The 17,962-nt window shown below is 47.1% G+C and overlaps 2 protein-coding genes across 3 annotated transcripts in view; one reads left to right on the plus strand and one right to left on the minus strand.

The window, feature by feature from the left end:
• sema4gb (sema domain, immunoglobulin domain (Ig), transmembrane domain (TM) and short cytoplasmic domain, (semaphorin) 4Gb) overlaps positions 1 to 16,068 on the plus strand; it is a 33,853-nt gene extending 17,785 nt beyond the window's left edge. For both annotated transcript variants that reach the window (XM_029119908.2, XM_013133930.4), the window contains exons 6-16: positions 50 to 143; positions 285 to 398; positions 892 to 1,046; positions 3,481 to 3,656; positions 7,519 to 7,657; positions 8,031 to 8,253; positions 8,467 to 8,582; positions 8,870 to 9,024; positions 9,719 to 9,780; positions 10,483 to 12,501; positions 13,967 to 16,068. In XM_029119908.2, the coding sequence (XP_028975741.2) occupies positions 50 to 143; positions 285 to 398; positions 892 to 1,046; positions 3,481 to 3,656; positions 7,519 to 7,657; positions 8,031 to 8,253; positions 8,467 to 8,582; positions 8,870 to 9,024; positions 9,719 to 9,780; positions 10,483 to 11,471 (2,223 nt within the window). In that variant the 3' untranslated portion in view covers positions 11,472 to 12,501; positions 13,967 to 16,068. The remainder of the gene's footprint in view (positions 1 to 49; positions 144 to 284; positions 399 to 891; positions 1,047 to 3,480; positions 3,657 to 7,518; positions 7,658 to 8,030; positions 8,254 to 8,466; positions 8,583 to 8,869; positions 9,025 to 9,718; positions 9,781 to 10,482; positions 12,502 to 13,966) is intronic.
• Positions 16,069 to 16,209: 141 nt separating this feature from the next.
• mrpl43 (mitochondrial ribosomal protein L43) lies at positions 16,210 to 17,946 on the minus strand. Its single transcript, XM_010865450.5, has 3 exons — positions 17,619 to 17,946; positions 17,257 to 17,363; positions 16,210 to 16,710 (listed from the first exon to the last, which is right to left on the minus strand). Exons 1-3 carry the CDS (start codon positions 17,747 to 17,749, stop codon positions 16,493 to 16,495), a joined length of 456 nt encoding a protein of 151 aa, XP_010863752.1. The 5' UTR covers positions 17,750 to 17,946; the 3' UTR covers positions 16,210 to 16,492.
• Between the last annotated feature and the right edge of the window lie 16 nt (positions 17,947 to 17,962).

Consider the following 17,962-nt stretch of genomic DNA (forward strand, 5'->3'; position numbering starts at 1 on the left):
TTGACGCGCTGTGGTTAGTGGACCTCCCTCTTCTTCTCTTGTCTCTCAGGACGTGGAGCACTTCAATTTCTCGTCCGGCTTCGAGGAGGGCCGGGACAGGTGTCCCTACGACCCGGCCAAGGGCTACGCTGGACTTATTGTGGGTGAGGAGCCAATCCGTCCTCTGAGGTGCTGCATCATTCGGCCGCCAACCTCGGCACTAACGATGTATGGACGGACACCGTTACGTCCCTGTCCTGTTTTCTTACTCTGTGGTCTTTCCGACTCTCCGGCCCTGGTTGCAGACGGTGAGATGTTCTCAGCCTCCCAGTATGAGTTCCGCAGCTCCCCAGACATTCGTCGGAACTTTCCCTTCCCGACTCTTAGGACCGAGGAGGCCCCCACCCGGTGGCTGCTGGGTAAGGACAAAAAACCATCTGGAAGCCAGTAAACGCCATTTTAGTTTAGAATACTGCGACTAGTGTGTTACCATGCCGACTTGGTATTTAAGTACAGTTATTTTTCTGCCATAGTATTTTCCCAAAATGTGTTATTTTGGGTCCCCTTGGACGGTCCTAACTCAATTTAATTTGGGTGGGAGTAAATATTGGTTTGAAAATAATTCACTTTTCTGAATATCAGAATCAAATCTAGAAAGCTCTATTTTTTTTTTTTTAAATACATAGCTGAAAAACTAGAATCAAGTAGATTTTCGTTTTAAAGACACCAATTATTTTCATTACCCTGATACCTATGTGATAGGACAATATGGTAGGACAATGTGGTAGGACAATGTGGTAGGACAATGTGGTAGGACAATGTGGTAGGACGTTTGCTACCACATTCACCCCTCCAGCACATTGTGCCTGACATACGCAGTATGTGATATGTGCTGTGTTGCTGTGTGAGCAGAGGCAGACTTTGTGGGCTCTGCGCTGCTGAAGGAGAGCACCAACAGCTCGGTGGGCGACGATGACAAGATCTACTTCTTCTTCACGGAGAGGAGCCAGGAACAGATGGCCTACCCCAGCCAGACAAGGGTCGCCCGGGTGGCACGCGTCTGCAAGGTAGGCCTGGAGCGCTGGATCGGCGGCCTGTTGCTCAGAGGGGTTTGCACCCGCTGTCGGCGGTTTTCCACTCACGTTGTCCTTCTCACCCACTGAGTGGAGGTTATGGTTGATTATTGCACCGCGGCCGCTTTCTGAGGTGCTCTTAGGTGGGTCACTGTTGCCAGGCGGAGGAGAAGCCCACCCAACCTCCGTTGCAAGATGGCAGACTTCCTCTCTCTCTCTCTGTTGGACGCTTCTTTTATTCCTCCCCCTCTCTACCCCCCCCCTTTCCTCCCAAGCTCCTGCTTCATTTCATCGATCAGCGACTCCCTGTCAGACACTTGCCTCCACTCCGCTCCTGGAGATACAGTGGACCGTTTTCAACACTCTTCCACTCTCTAAGGCTGGGCCTGGTGTTATTGGAGTCCCTGTTATTTCCCCCTATATCCAAAATGTTTTCTGGCAAAGTTAGTCAAGTGTGCAGGGTGTGCCCACGCCGTGGTTGTGGTGGAGGGGTAGAGTGTGACGGATCCAGCGATAACGGGCAGATGTGTGTCTCAGCCACGGTTGGCGGTCCCCCGCGATGGTGACCTTTGGCGGTGGCAGATCTGCAGATGCGTCTTCCTCGTCGGTCGCCGAACGAGAGGCATGCCGACGGTCTGTCTGCTTCTCAGCTGATCCACGGCCTCCCCGTGATCAGCGAGTCCCGATCTACGGTCCATGACGCAGCCATTGAGTGGCCAGATGTTGTGTCCGTGTTTAAGTCAGCCCTGTTTGGCTTAAAAGCCCATGTTTGTGCGGTTGGCTCCGACCCCTGGTTTAAGAGCAGTGCCGGGGGATGTACGTTTTCTTTTCTAATGAGACTGATTTGACTAATTAGGACACGGTTGGTTTATAAGTTGAGTCGGATGTGGAGGAAATCCCTTGGCACTTCGTCTAGTTCCTACGATTTCGTCCAGCTCGTTGTCACACAGGCGAACTCATGAGGTGCTGTGCTTTTGTAGGGTGGTTGTATCAGTTGATAAGAGGTTGTGAACTGGCGACATGTCCAGGGACAGGTCTTGTATGTTTTGCGATTCACCAGAGGGGCTGTCCACAACACTGGCGCAAACTAAATATCTTTGGTCTCATACTGCTCCCCTTTTCTATACAGGCTGCCTGTACAGTAGTTCATTTTGGACGGCTGCCATCTTGCCTCTTGCCAGAGCTGGTTGCCAGCTCTAACCTGGGGTGTAATTCACTCGGGAGAAGATTAACCTTCAGTGCTGGTCTGTTTCTCCACTTAGTCTTCTGTTTTTGCACTCTGAACAAACCTGCTGTTCCTGATGATACATTACTTTTATGTAAGAGGGTGATGTTTTTGTTTTGTCTGCTTTGTTCTGGAGGATGTGATTACTGTATTCTGAGGGATTTCTACTGTATGTTCTGGAGGATTTGACTACGTTATGCTCTGGTGTATGTAACTACTATATTCTGGTGAATGTCTACCTCTGTTCTGTGTGGAAGAATAATAAAATGACAGAAACAAAGAGGAATTGGTTTGTTTAAACCTGGCCAGACAAAGAGAGAAGTCTCTGGTCTAAATGAGGTGTGCTAAATTACTCTATTCAGGCTGTTTCTCAGTGCTCTTGCCTCCAAGCACCTCCTCTGCGGTTGCTGCTACTTGAAATGCAATTAGAGTAAATGTTTCCAAGTAGGCACACTGAGCCAGAACGGAACACTCTCATTTAGTTCTACTCAGTACTGCTTCTATTGAGTCTAGCTCTGTCTCTCTGTACATCTGTCTGTGTGTGTGTCTGCCCGCCTGGTATACATCTGTTTCCCTGTCTCTGTGCCTGTCTGTGTGTCTGACTCTGTCTGTCTCTGGCTGACTGTCTCTGTTTGTCTTTCTCTGGCTGTCTGTCTGTCTGTCTCTGTGTATATTGTCACATTCACTAGTCATTAAAACAACTTTAAACTAAAACAATAATTGACAAAACTATCATTCACAACCAAAAATAAGTAATTAAAAATTGTGTTCTGGAAATACATGGGAGTGTCTGCTTAAACTTGTCAGTTGACAAAAATATTGGGATTTGAAAGAAACCCAGCATGAGTGCCCACTAAATGTGCCCCAGAACAAGCAACAAAAAATAAACATCCCACACCAATTTAGGACAGGTTCTAAAATCTAAAGTGAAGCAGAACAAATAAAAAACAGGGGAAAAAGTTGTTTAAACTGAAGCTTGTAGTTCCTAATCCCAGCCAGGCGTGCCCAGGTGAAAACCACCCTGGTTTACGAGGCAACCAGCAACATGGCGAGTCCAACCAGCAACGATCTAGGGACTCCAGCACGTATAAGAAAGTGTTAAATTACCTTTTAACAACTTAACCGACCGGAGTAAACCAGTTTGTGTGTGTTTGTTTGTGTGTCAGTGACTCTGATGGCCCGTTCATCTCTCCCACACTTCAGGGTGACTGGGGCGGCCAGAGGACCTTGCAGAGGAAGTGGACGTCCTTCTTGAAAGCTAGACTGGTGTGCTCCGTCCCTGACTACGAGCTCCAGCTCAATGTGCTGCGCAGTGTCTTTGTTCTGCAGGGCCCAGATGTCCACAACTCAGTCTTCTATGGGGTCTTTGGCCTGGAATGGTAAGAGGAGGGTGCAATATACGTTTTTGTGTAGCATACTGCAGTTCTGGAAAGCAGGGACATCGCTAGGCCTATTTTACGGGGGCTTTAGCCCCCCCCCTAAATAAATCAATGAGCCCCCCCTAAATAAATCAATATATCAGTCCGTATATTTTCTCCGTGATTTATTTTTTCATCAACTTTCCATCACAACTAAACTTCTTACAAATTGTTCAGAAAATGTATAGAATCGTGCTAATTTGGCAGCATGTTCGGTTGAGTTTGATGGTTTGAACGTAACTCGTTTGAACATAAAGCTTCTAGTGGTCGGAAAAGTGAATCGTTCAAAATGTAGGAGCACTGGAAAGCAACGGTACGTTTTACTAATCACTATAACCGTTCAGCTAGCCCTCCCCCATTTTTATATGAATGTATGGAGGTAAAAAAAATAAAAAAGAGCTAGCTACAACTTTCTAGTAGACACTTCAGAGAAGTCTAAGATTTGTAATAAAATACATTCTAATTTAATATAAGAAAATAATAAGGTGGCCAATAATTGGGGACGGTGGGCAATAATAGGGGGTCGAATTTATTTTGCGGCAACACTAACCAACTAAATTTCCCATTAGTGACATGCTAGCTAACATTTGTATGTCACTAATAATCAACAGGAACACCGTTGCAAAACAGTGCGTTTCACAGATTCATGTTTGTTTGGATTCTAAGTTAACATATTGCAATGTATTCTGTTCAGAGGAAGGGAGATCCGGTTGTTAAATGTTTCTTTTTTTAATTATGATAAATTTTTTAATGGCCTTAATCCGAGATGAAGGGGCTATATAATGACTAAATCTGTTTTTGTCTTGAAATGATTCAGAGAAATCTCGCTTAGAAACAGTGTACTGCATATGTTAATTTACTATAAACTATAGTTAACAAAAGTATTTTGGCTACATAGTACAGCCGTTTATGTGACTTTTGTTGGTGTTGGATGGATGAAGACAGAGAGGTTATTTAATTTCTTTATTTAGATAGAATTTAAGTCATATTAGATCAGTGTCTAACACAAACTATGAGACAGGTATACTTTTAGCCAACCTTGACCAGAAATAACCTTATTTAAATTTTATACCCATTGTTACTCTAAAAATACATGATGAAAAGCTGTTTTGGAGAGTATGCCCAGACCCCCCAAAACGAGGATTAGCCCCCTCATCCATGATTTTCTAGTGACGTCCCTGCTGGAAAGAACTGTCTGTCTTGCATACTACTACTGGGAGAACTGGTTAAACTCTCTAGTATACTGTTACTGGGAGAACTGGTTAAACTCTCTAGTATACTGTTACTGGGAGAACTGGTTAAACTCTCTAGTATACTGTTACTGGGAGAACTGGTTAAACTCTCTAGTATACTGTTACTGGGAGAACTGGTTAAACTCTCTAGTATACTGTTACTGGTAGAACTGGTTAAACTCTCTAGCATACTGTTACTGGTAGAACTGGTTAAAATCTCTAGTATACTGTTACTGGGAGAACTGGTTAAACTCTCTAGTATACTGTTACTGGGAGAACTGGTTAAACTCTCTAGCATACTGTTACTGGGAGAACTGGTTAAACTCTCTAGTATACTGTTACTGGTAGAACTGGTTAAACTCTCTAGTATACTGTTACTGGTAGAACTGGTTAAACTCTCTAGCATACTGTTACTGGGAGAACTGGTTAAACTCTCTAGTATACTGTTACTGGTAGAACTGGTTAAACTCTCTAGTATACTGTTAATGGGAGAACTGGTTAAACTCTCTAGTATACTGTTACTGGGAGAACTGGTTAAACTCTCTAGCATACTGTTACTGGGAGAACTGGTTAAACTCTCTAGCATACTGCTACTGGGAGAACTGGTTAAACTCTCTAGCATACTGCTACTGGGAGAACTGGTTAAACTCTCTAGCATACTGCTACTGGGAGAACTGGTTAAACTCTCTAGCATACTACTACTGGGAGAACTGGCTAACTTTCTACAATACTACTATTGAGTGGAACTGGCTAACAGTCAAGTAAACTGCTTATAGAAGTGGTTAACTTCCTACTGCTACATGGGTAGAATTGACTTACTGAAGGACTAACTGCTATGTGCTGCTTCTGCTATCACATGGTATCATAGGCCAGTAGTCAAAAGGACTATAAGACAACAACTCTGTAAACAAGACATCAGCGTTTATTAGCCTACTGTGCTAAACTGTTGTCCCCGCTCCTCTTTTTTCTTGCCTCGTAACACAGAACCACCTTCTCAAAATAAAAGTCCCCACAATAGACTTACCGCCGCCACGCTTAGACACGTGGTCTGTTGATAGCAATCAAGGGTTCTTTTGTTGTCTACATAGGAGACACTTTTTGGTTCTAGGTAGAAACCTTTTGGGTTCCACGAAGAACCCATTTCAGAGTTCCTGGTTCTAAATTCCCCATTTTTTAACCTCAGGTTCTAAATTGCACCTTTTTCAAGAGTGCAGTGTTGCGTTGCCAGTTTGTTATTGCTGTTGGATGATAGATGGTAGGATGCCCATAAAAGACAGGCACTACAAATATCGCAGTAGCACACAGAACTTGTTTTGTGAGCTCTGTCCGCTTATTCTGGCTGCGTGACTCGCAAAGAAAGCTAATTGGTGCGGGTGAATAGGAGTAGACGATACAAATGTAAAAATGACTTTCAGACTCACGTCTGGGGGTGCCCAGGCGACAACGGGGGGTGGGGACTGCAGCGCCCCTACTTCCCGTGGCTGTGGTCAATATCAATGACAATGTCATGCTGAGGTATACAGTAGCTGGTGGTGGTGAGGGCAGTTTTGTGCTGATATGCAGTATCATGCTACAGCCAACAGTCCCAAGGGGACTGAGAATAAGATGAAGGGTAAAGGCAGCAAAATATAGCATTCAATCACTCTCACTCACTCACTCGCTCCTACTCCCTCTCACTCCCACTCGCTCCCTCACTCTGTCTCCTACTCCCCCTCCCTATGCCACTGTCAAGTTGGAGTGCCCATATTTTTGGGAACCAACTGTAAGTAAGCAACATTACTCTTCCTCTGGGCAGACACCAGAAGTCATCTTTACTGTGTTGGTTGTCAGGGCTAAGGAGGACACACAAAAGGCTTCGTGGTGACTCAGACAGGCTAATCGTCCCTCCAGGCCACTAGCATTGACACACATTACATTCAGTTCCCATCTTTTAGTACACTTTGTTTCCATGAACAAGACAAACTAACTTTTTCTTTCACAGGTTTACCCCAACAGTAGTCTGGCTTAGTCCTGTGTTGTCCCCTATAGGAAGAACATGGGCTGCCATTTACATAGTCCCTTATAAAAGAGACTCTGGCTCTTAAGGTTAAATACATTTATTCAAATACAGCAAAACACTATTCCAATTTCACTCAAGCACATTTGGTCTGGTAGTTAGAACTATACCAAAACTATCTCGAGCGCATGCCTCAAGTGCACTTTGAATGCAAGAAAAAACACAGGCTTACTCCCGAAGACAGGAGCTTACCCATGTCAGTGTTCTTGTCTGAACTCCCCAAATCCTCTTTGAAGTCCAAGGAAAACACAGAGTAAGAAAAAGAATACTGTTACACAAAACACCCCCCCCCACACCCGCCACAGTTTTCCTGCGAAAGATCATCTTAGACACCCAACCTACGTCGGTTTACATGTTCACACTTGGCGAGGGCCCGTGGATCACGGACGGGTTTGAAATCCGATCTGTGTAGCCCGTGGCCTCAACGCTGACAGAATGACGTTGATAGTGTGACGTTGCTACCGTGACGACGATGCTACAGCGTTGAAGTTCTACTCACCCACGACTTGTCTCCCACGTCTCGGTACGTTCTCAGGAAAAACATCAAGGCCTCTGCGGTGTGCCAGTACTCGTTCGCGGACATGCAGCGGGCCTTCGAGGGGCCCTACATGGAGGTGCATGATTCTAAATGGAGGGAGTATACGGGGAAGGTACCAGAACCGAGGCCCGGCTCGGTAAGTCTCTGTGAATACCCCCCCCCCCCATTTCCCTAATAGACTCTCCCTCCCTCCACCTGTCCCATTTCTCTGCATCTTTTGATCTGAATACTCCGCGGTGTCCTACTTTCCTTCGTCTCGAGGCCTGAGTAGGCGAAAGCTGTCCTTAAACTTGCCTGTCATCTGATCAGTTGTTTTTTTTATGCTGCCATTGGGAAGGAGAGGAATGCTGTAGGCCCCTTAATGCCACTGAGGTGAACGCTTGTCTCTATTTCGGTCTCACGCACTCACTTCTGATCTGTATTGACTGGTCTCTCTCTGCGTCTGTCACTCTCTCTCTCTCTCTCTCTCTCTCTCTCTCTCTCGTCTCCCCATCCTGCTCCATCTCCAGTGCATTACAGACGTGCACCGGTCAAAAGGCATCAATTCGTCCCGCGACCTCCCGGACAACGTGCTGACATTTGCGAGGCGACACCCCCTGATGTCCACGCAGGTGCACCCCGTCGGAGGGCGCCCCCTGCTGTTCAAGAGGAGTGTCAACTATGTCAAGATGGCCGTGCACCGGGTGGAAGCTCTGGACGGACTCGTCTACACCGTGCTCTTCCTGGGGACGGGTGAGTCCGGCCAGGTCTCTAACGGGTTGTACCCAGCACGTGGCGAAGTGCTGAATTTGCCTTGTTTTGCCCTTACGAACCAGAAAACGTCACGGCGGCTACCAGATGAATTTCATACGAGCGTTGTGTCAATGCTAAATTGAAATGACGACGTACAGACGTTCTGTGAGTTTTCGAAACACGTGTTATATACGCCTGTGTCTCCCGCTGCAGACGAGGGCTGGCTGCACCGGGCAGTGGAGGTCAGAGGTCAAATGCACATCATAGAGGAGCTGCAGCTGTTCGAGAGGCCTCAGCCTGTGGACAGCATGGTCATCTCCCAGAGACAGGTGCCCTACAACAGAAACCTCCAACGTGGACCTCCAGGTGTCTCGCGGTACTGCTGTAGTCCTCAAGTAGCTCACCTGAATCAAGTAGTGAAGGGTTGAAAATCAGTGGACAGGTTGATTCAGGTGAGCTTCCTCTGGGACACATCCAGTACGTGGAATGGCCGGGGGTTTGGGAACCGTGGCTCAACAGAGCGACCCTGGGTTATGTGGATGACACATTACAAAGCATTATCCCTGTCAGCTGTAAGTATCAAGTAGTCACGAGGACATGATCTGTCATCCAACAGAGAAGTTTGTTTGTGGGCTCCAGCTCAGCGGTGCTCCGGGTCCCCCTGTCCTCGTGCCGGCGCTACACGTCCTGTTTCGACTGCGTGCTCTCCCGTGACCCTTTCTGTGGCTGGGACGGGGCTCTGTGTGTGGACATTTCCTCGCTCACAAACAGGTGAAGGCAGGCACACACACACACACATACCCCAGTGAATGAGGCTGGGGACTGTTTTGTGTCTGGGCTGATCTACTCTGCATGAACGAGCGTCAGACATCTTAATCTCCATTAGCGCTGCAGACACAGCAGGCCCTCCTGTGGTTTTCCTGTGGACTGGTTTTAGTCTACAAGATAAGTTTCATTTGAGTTTAAGGAAGCAACCCTTCTCTTCTGTCACTGCTCCTCCCAAGCACAACATTCTTAGTTGATTTTACAGTAGTTCTCTGCTGTACCAGGAGGGTTCCATTTAATAGGGAGGATTGTTTGACCATAACTTTTACATTTGTAGAGCCAGACGTTTCTACTTGTGCTGTTTATACATACTCCAGAAAAAAATTAAGAGACCACGACACCTTTTTCTTTCCTTGCCAAAAAAGTCGAAAAGGAAGGTTTTGAGTGAGGAACAGAAGGGTTAAAACTAAGAGACCACTGCAAATTTGAACGCTTCTGTTCCTCACTCAAAAACAAAGGTGAGAAAATGTGCAGTGGTCTCTTAATTTCTTCCGGAGCTGTATACTGTATAACACCGTTCCAGTTACAGCCTGTGTTTCACCTTTTCATTGCATCTAAATGCCTGCTGGCTGGCTACCATGTGGTTTCCAATGCCCTCGTGGAATCGATGAGAACTGACATTCTCCTGGCTCCCATTCAGGTCCAGTCTCATCCAGGACGTGCAGAGAGGGAACCGAGGCTGTAGCAACAGCCTGGGAGCTGGTATGTGCTGAACACACACTGACACACACCTACGCACTAGTTCGTTTTTCTGTCCTTGAGGGGACATCAGTTTTTTTCAACTAAACATACACCCCCTGTCACACACATCCTAACCCTACACTGCTAAAGCCTGAATCCAGAAGAAAAGCCCAATCAAAACACTGTGTTCCTTGTAATGCTCAGGTTTTGCGCAAACGTAACTCCTAAGCTGGAAATTGCATTTGGGACCTTGCCTAAAAAACCTTTTCAGATTCTACCCTCTTTGTGTGGAATTCAGGTCGCCACATGTACGGGTAGACCTGGACCAAAGACAGGCACGCACGCACGCACGCACACACACGCCGGTCACACTAGTTCCCAACCCTTTTTGTAGGGGCTGTCACAGCATTAACATATTCCCACATGTGGCACCCGAGGCCTGCAAACCCAAACCATTTAAAGGCCATTAAAGGATTTCATTGGGCGTGTGGTGCTGTTCCCATAGACCCCCAGGCGGCTCCCCTCTCAGTCCCTTCTCCGCTACATTACATTAGAGGTCAGATGATCAAGCTGTCTGCATTGCAGGGCTTCGTCTCCTTAAAGAAGCTTAGGAGTAATGATAGGAGGGGATGCTGAAAGGGCAAGCTGTCTGCCAAGTGGTTACTCTCCCCCGCTTTGATCGCTTCACACGCTCTTTTTACACATTTTGTATTCATCTCCCAGTGGCCGAGCGACGGCGCTCGGTGATGTCCGGGGACGACGTCCTCCTGCAGTGCGAGCTGCGCTCCAACCTGGCCGTTCCGCGCTGGACCCTGGACGGCCGCGAGCTCCAGGGCTACGGCCTGGACTCGGGCCACCGCGTGGGCACCGACGGCTTGCTGCTCATCGGCGCCCGGCCGGAGCAGAGTGGAGAGTACCGGTGCTACGCCGCGGAGAAGGACGTGTGGGCGCTGGTGAGGACGTACAGCGTGAGGGTGCAACCGGACCCGCCCCTCTCCGTGGTGCCCACGTCCCCCACGGACACCCCGTCCGCCACCAGCACCACGGCAACCCTCTCCGTTTCAACGGGCGGCCCCACCGAGCGCCCCCTGCCCTCCCCACCCGCTCCTCTCCCCCCCGGGCCCGAGTTCCGGACCTATAGGCGCATGGAGGCCATGTACATCTCCCTGGTGGCCGTGCTGAGCGGCCTGTGCCTGGTTCTAACCGTGGTGCTGCTCTACGTCAGCTTCTGCACGCGGGGCGCCTACCAGCGCCGCAAGTACTCCCAGCAGGGGCAGGCAGAGCCGGGGGCTGGACGTCTGGAGCTCAAGACCATCTCCAGCCACTGTAACGGCCGTCAGGACAGCAGGCGCGGCGCCCGCCGCTCCCTGTCGGCGTCCAACATGGACCAACTGGGCGACAGCTTCCTTCAGATCGTCCCCGGGGGCGGGTCGCCCGGCAAGTCTCCGCCCCCTCCGGCCCCGCCGCTCCCGCCCCCCCTGCCCTGCTCGGAGTACGCATCGTCGGAGTACACCAACGGGATGTCGGCGACGCTACCCAGCGTCCTTCGCAAAATGAACGGCAACAGCTACGTCCTGCTGAGGCAACAGGCAGACCCGGAAGGAAGCACATCGGCTCTGTACCACTCGTTCACCGAGGAGCTCAACCGCATCCTGGAAAAGAGGAAGCACATACAACTGGACCCCCAGCCGCCCGACGAGAGCTCCGTCTAGCCCCCTGTTCACACGCCATAGATTTCTTGGTTTAACCCATTACACAAGATCGCCCCCTAGAGGCCTGGAGGTCTAACTATTGCATATAGTAATACTACTGTTCTACTAATGTGGGTGTATTCATATCTGAAACCCAATGTGCAGCTTCCGCGACTCAAAAAAAGTGGCCAAAATACAGGAATTTCTCTACTGATCATCAGAGAAAAGAGGACTTTACCCGAAACTTGAGCTGTTGTGAATATAGTCATAGTATCCATTGTGGAAATACTGTACAATGACATCAACCCTTTGACAGCCTCTCAAGGACTTGAGGTCACACAAGTTAGTAACAATCCTACCTCAGATCCCGACCGTATTGGGGAAGCTGGTCGTCAAGGTTATGGGCAGGGCTGGTCTGGTCGTCTGACACGCTGGCACCGAGTACGGCGGTGCATCGGAGGCCACGCGAGTCCAGGCCAATGACCTTGAAGTAAGGTGGTGATGAGGAAACGTGAGGCTGTGAGGAACTATCAATGCCTGTAGGCAAACTTCAAAACTATCGAGTTTCAAAAACCATGGCCATTATAGTTTGGTGCAATATGAAAGCCCCCAGATCTCCAATAAGTGAGTGCAGGTGGTTGGACAAATTATACATTTCAATTGTAATTTAATATACCACACATTAATCTTTATTTTCTTTTGTTCTCGTGTAAATAGTAATAGTTTCGCTGTGCCGGCCGTCTGTAGCAACCTGACTACGGCAATTTAAATGGTTGTAGCAATGCCAGATTTACAAATGACTTTCTAGTGACTTTGTGTTGTTAGCACCTGAGTGTGTCACTGGAAAAAGAGCAGGTTCATGGATAGATGGGATGTTTGACCTGAGCTTGGCTGGATAAAGACTATCATAAAACAATGAAGACCATCAACGAGGACTTCTCTGTTTAGATCGATCAGAGAAAAATGTATCTGTTATAATGAGGGTGGTAACAGTGAAGATGGAGATACCTGATTGGTGGAGATGAGTCCAACAAGAGACCAGAAACCACAGGTAAGACAGTATGAGTTTGCTGTTACTATAAAACTGTCACCATGTCACTTAAAAAAAGAAGCACATTAAAATAAAAATCATTCGCTTTCATTTTCCTCCCCATAAAAGTTTAAAGCGGGAGACATTGATTCCAGCCCAGATTTGTTTTTTCTATGTGTCCTTTGCTGTCGCAAGCTAGTGGCTTCATGCCAAAGGACATTCGCACTGACAAAGGAGTTATAGGCCAGAAAAAACGAAAGGTCACTGGTTCTAATCTCTGAGGCGACAAGGTGAAAATACATCTTTTTGTCCCTGAGCAAGATCCCCCCCAAAGCTCCCCGGTTGTTGCTGTAAATAATATGTTCTTTGCCTACTAAGCTGATGAAACAACAGTAAAAAAAAAACTCTTAGCTGATCTCCAACTCTCACCCAAAATCTATGTGCAATAAGTGTTAGCGCAGTAAAAACACATTCTGCTAGAACACCCAGGGGGCCAATCCATCGCCTTGAGAGACTGTGGCCGTGTTATTTATACAGTTCACTAGTTTCTGTGGGGGAAATGCAGTGGTCAAAAGTAGTGCATTACATTGGCCATAGGCCACCGTGTCGGAAATGGAGGAAGATGAGGAAACACCTCGTAGTGTGAAGGCAGTGTGTGGAGGCTTGCCATGTTAAGACCTCTCCCAAACACAGTAAAGTGATGAATCAGCTCTCAGCCGGCCGCTTGCCTCGGGGGGGGTGGGGGGGGGGGGGGGGGGGGGGGGGGAGCAGGCAGCGGAGCGCGCCGGGCTTGTGTATCTGTCACTGCATGGCATGACAGTGACAGCAGGGCCTGGCGATGCTCCGGGGCTGGACTGAGCACACGTTTCACCCGTGTGTCCTGATTAGTGATCAAGAGGAGTGATAGAGGATGAGATGGAGGTTTTGTGTGTGCATGTGTGTTGGAGTTGGGGGGGGGTGGGGGCTAATTGCTGTTTCTGCACCACCGGCAGGTTCTGTCCTGTGCCCCTTCTCGTCTTCCCACCCTCTCTGTAATAACCTCCTGTTTACATTACACTGGCCCTGTGTCTCTGTGCTTTATCACCGTCCCATCCAATACCCTCGCCCTCGTCAGAGGACCTGCTGACTTCACAGACCAGCACCATCGCCCGCGACTGAAGGAAGATCGCGGCCTTCAGTACAGTACGGACGGCCGTGTCTTTGCAAAGGGGGTCGGGGGAAAGTGTCCAAATGGGACACCTGTACTTGTCCCCATGGCGTTGGCATATCTTAACTAGAACGTTATGACAGGGTTCTTATGTTGAGTCATTTTCAAAACACAAGGTCATGGGATCTTAACATAAATGTTGCTCAAAAGCTGCATCAGGGGACTGTCGATGACGATTCAACCAATAGATTAGAATGTGGTAACTTGAGTCGGTTTAACATGCTGACTATACGTGTGCGCCATGGTTCTGTTAAGTCATGAATTCTTTGTTGATTTCAGACGAGATGAAGTAGCTGGTGAAGGGAAGGAGTATGTGAGGACATGACGATCGGAGCCAGTGACTACTGGAAACACATGGAAGGACAGTCAGTGGGACCATCTCCCTGGAATGCTGGTGTACAGTTCTCTACTCATGGTTAAATGGCAAACTTGCCGGCTGTCTCTCCTCTACCACCAGACTGCACGGCTGCTTAGCATTGTGGAACACTGCTTTCAACAAACGCAGCCTTTCTGGTTTCATACTGACGTTGAAGCACTCAAGTGGAAGCTGTAACATCGATGACACCTAGTACACAGCAGCGTTTCCTCAGCGACACAGCCCCGGGACAAACACACCCAATTCAGCTAGTCGAGGGCCTGGTAATTAGTTGATCAGTTGAATCAGGCGTGCTTTTACGCAGGTACTGCAAAGATTTGTAATGCTTGGGGGTATTCGCAGTTGAGCCACATTGGCATACAGAGTACATTTGACTAAAAGATGAATTTGCACTATATATTTTCTTGCTCTGCACGTAGAGATTCAGTATAGCCTGGTAAAGTTTTACATTCATGTCGTACTTGTGTTGTTGTTTTCTGGGCTTGATATGGAAGGACTAGTACTTACCACCTACTTGGTGTTCAATCAGCCGTGTAGCATCTGCCTTGACATGTTTCATTCTTTGGGCTTTAGACCACTTGAGAAATTATTATATTTATAACAAAAGTGATGTTGCGTATTTGTTTTTGCCATGTGTCATTGTTTTTTCCGCAGCCATGTGTAAAGAAAAAAGATTTTGCATCAGTCAGATAGACTTGGTATAATCCTGCATGTCAACACCTGAAGGGGAAGTCAGCACGGAACCTGGGTTATGCAAAACGTGTTCAAACTGAGGCCCTTTTGTCTCCACAGCACAATGCCCAGTGGTACTGCTGCTAGGTGATAATGATAATCTAGGCCTTCATCGTGTTCGTGAGGGCACGCAGTGGAATCACTTTTAGCATGCAAAACGGGAATTCCCTCTAGTTCGGTCCGTCTCCTCTTGGTACAAACAAGGACATGAACCTGTGTTCGCCATAGCTGCTGAACGTGTCCTAACCCAAGTAGCTGACATGCAGCGACAAGCTCTTCTCTTGGGGGTCCGGCCCAGGCTGGAAGGCCGGTGGGGGCGGGGGCAGTTTTCAGTCCTGTCTGTAACTTAGCAACAGCAATCTTTATTTAGTTTTTACACTAATAGTATGGGTTAAGTCCTGCCAGTCCTCATCGGCCAAAGAAAATGTGACTTCAGAAAATGTGGCCTGGCTCTGCTGCATGTAATTGGTTTGATGCATAACAGGATGCGAATAGGATTGGCCTCCCAGTTGATTAAAAAAAAAAACTGCAGTTTTCTTGGAATAACTAACTAGGTTGATAACAACTTTTGCCATACATGAGTTGACTAGAATGAAGCTCTTCTCCTAAGCTTCGATTGAATAGATAATAGACCAATATGACAGTATTATTGTTAAAACATTTTTACGTATGAGAATTTTAACCGATCTTGGGCTGACTACACAGCCATAAAAGGCACTGCCATCCACTTTGTCTACTGAACAAATTCCCAGCATGTGACTACATGGTTGTCACACTGATCACACTGCAGTCAGAGGTGCACTTCCTCTTCCTCTCCACACACTCATCTGCAGTCGTGTCACGACAAGGACTCTTCCAGTTTGGCACAATCTCCTTTCCCGTGGCCAGAGTCACACGCCGCCCGTCTGCAACCCAGTCAGTATGACAAGAAATCTTGACCACAAACACCACACCGCAACCACACCGCGGCTATTTAATCAGCAATGAACACTGAAAGCATACGGAGCATGGCTGCAGTCAAGTCATCGGGGACATTAAGCGATCGCCATTCTCATTTCGATAGGAGGCTCATAGAGGTTTTAAGGCCATGCGATTCTGGGTCGGCTCGCGCTGTTCAAAGGGATTTGGCGAATGGCAGATACTGGAGATGAAACTCTGTCGGGACTGTTACAAATCCTGTCAACATGAAACGCTGCTGTTGATGTAAATGTGTACATCTGCTACCAAATGCCATGGACAATAAAAACCTATTCCTTCAACGGGTCTGCATTGCTGTCGCTTGTTGTGTTTTTATTTGCTTTGAAAACAATTCGCACGCTTAAACCATTCTAACAATCCACATACATACTGGTAGTGAATACCCGCACACATGGTCTTAAAACACCCCATTCTCAATGAACATGCACTCCTCACGTCTTTTCAATCCAAGACAGGTTTATTTTATTCAAAAGACACCGCTGCATTGAACAGTCTGGACACACAGCACCTGCTCTGTCCCCAAGCGCTAACAAGCTCCGAACACACAATCTGTTCTGATCAGAATTGCAGATATGCTACAATGTAAGGGTCTAGTGAATTGGTTGTATAGGAAAACAAAAGGGCCCACATAGAGTTTTGGAAAGAGTGGAGTTGACTTGTGTTCTTGCTGCCCCTAATCAGGGCAGACGTATTGTCCATGTTATGAGGTTTCACAGTCTTCAGTTACCCGGCTGTTTGTGGGGTCCAACTGGTTCAATGGATCGTGGCCGGTTCGTGAAGGGATGCCATTGGCCCTGGATGCTGGGACTGTCTGTATGGAAAGGCTTGCGGATACGAATGATATCCAGGCCGGACTGGTTCGTCAGTTTGGTTATCAGCTCTGCAATCTGCTGAGACGTCTTGCACGGAATGGCTTCCTCCTTCACGTTGCCATTTACTGCAGGAAAATAAGGTTAATTTGCGCTCTCTTATGATGTGGGATATTAGGGTAAAACATGATCTGCCTAATGTGAATACACGGAGTGCGTGAACCACAATTGGTGTTGTGTAGGAATGTCAGAGTACATCCCAATTCATACACTTAAACATAGAACCACACAACGATCCTGGCTAACATTCACAATACATGAGACCTAGACCTGGGGTGTAGTCTGACTAACATAACGTCATGGTGGGCGAATTTAGGTAGGCCATTCAGTGTTTCGCTTCGTTGTAAATATTTTTTTGTCTAATTAAAACTCTTTATTTTCTGGAAGGGACCTTGAAGAACACGTCCCTGATTCGCTACCGTTGGGTTTGCCGTGGGGTTCTAGCGTCACCTACCGAAACATACGTTTAAATCAGCCACAAGCAATATGGGTTCTTTAGTCAAGCAGTAAAACCTTTGGTGGAACAAGATGTAATACAAGTACTTTAACGTCAATATAATTATTTAATGATCAGGCCATTTAATATATTTAAATATTATGCAATACACACTTACAATATTCTGCCACAATCTTGGGAACGTTGCATTGCTGGGGAGATACGTAGACTACAGTTCCAGGGTTCTTTTTAGCAAAATCCACCACTCCTTCTTCTATGAATTCCCTGAGAAGTTATTGATTAATCATGAGTTTCATCCGTGTTTTAAAGAAGGATGGATGTAGCAAGATTCAGCACCTGAGCAGTACCAGTGGTTTCAATAGTCATTTACCGCTTACTGTAGGTACTTAAGTTGATATTCAATAGCAGTGGTGTGTCATAGTCTAATCAACATTCGTTTGGTACAAGTACTTAATCTTATCTGAATGAAGCAAGAGAATTACAGTTGTAACTACTAATTAGCTAGCTAAAAACTCTTACCTGACGCCCAGCGAGCTCTGCCCTTTCTTAGAGAATACAAGGGAGATGCGCTTCAGTTGACAGACATAGCGACCTACCCCGTTTTGCAAAACGCTTTGTAAGAATCTACTCTGGGTACCTCTAGATGTCATTTTCCAATATAGATAAATTATTTAAGTTGACATATATGTGTGTTTGTGTCGGAATGATTAGTTAGATAGCTAGGTAGCTATTAGCAAAGGGCGATTTGACGGGCATTGGATGAACCTACAGTCCGTTACGTAAAAAGTCCGTGTAGAAACACGGACACAAGAATAAATACAAATAGAATTGATTAAGACATGTTGTGAAATATTTAAAATGGA

The sequence above is a fragment of the Esox lucius genome, chromosome 5 (genome assembly GCF_011004845.1).
Source record: "Esox lucius isolate fEsoLuc1 chromosome 5, fEsoLuc1.pri, whole genome shotgun sequence".
NCBI classification, from domain to species: domain Eukaryota; kingdom Metazoa; phylum Chordata; class Actinopteri; order Esociformes; family Esocidae; genus Esox; species Esox lucius.

Excerpts from the sequence above, each read along its gene's own strand:
- mrpl43 (XM_010865450.5), bottom strand. The coding sequence starts at position 17,749 with ATGACATCTAGAGGTACCCAGAGTAGATTCTTACAAAGCGTTTTGCAA. Across the intron at positions 17,364-17,618 it reads CAGAGCTCGCTGGGCGTCAG|GGAATTCATAGAAGAAGGAG; the intron begins GTAAGAGTTTTT and ends ATAACTTCTCAG. Across the intron at positions 16,711-17,256 it reads CAAGATTGTGGCAGAATATT|TAAATGGCAACGTGAAGGAG; the intron begins GTAAGTGTGTAT and ends ATTTTCCTGCAG.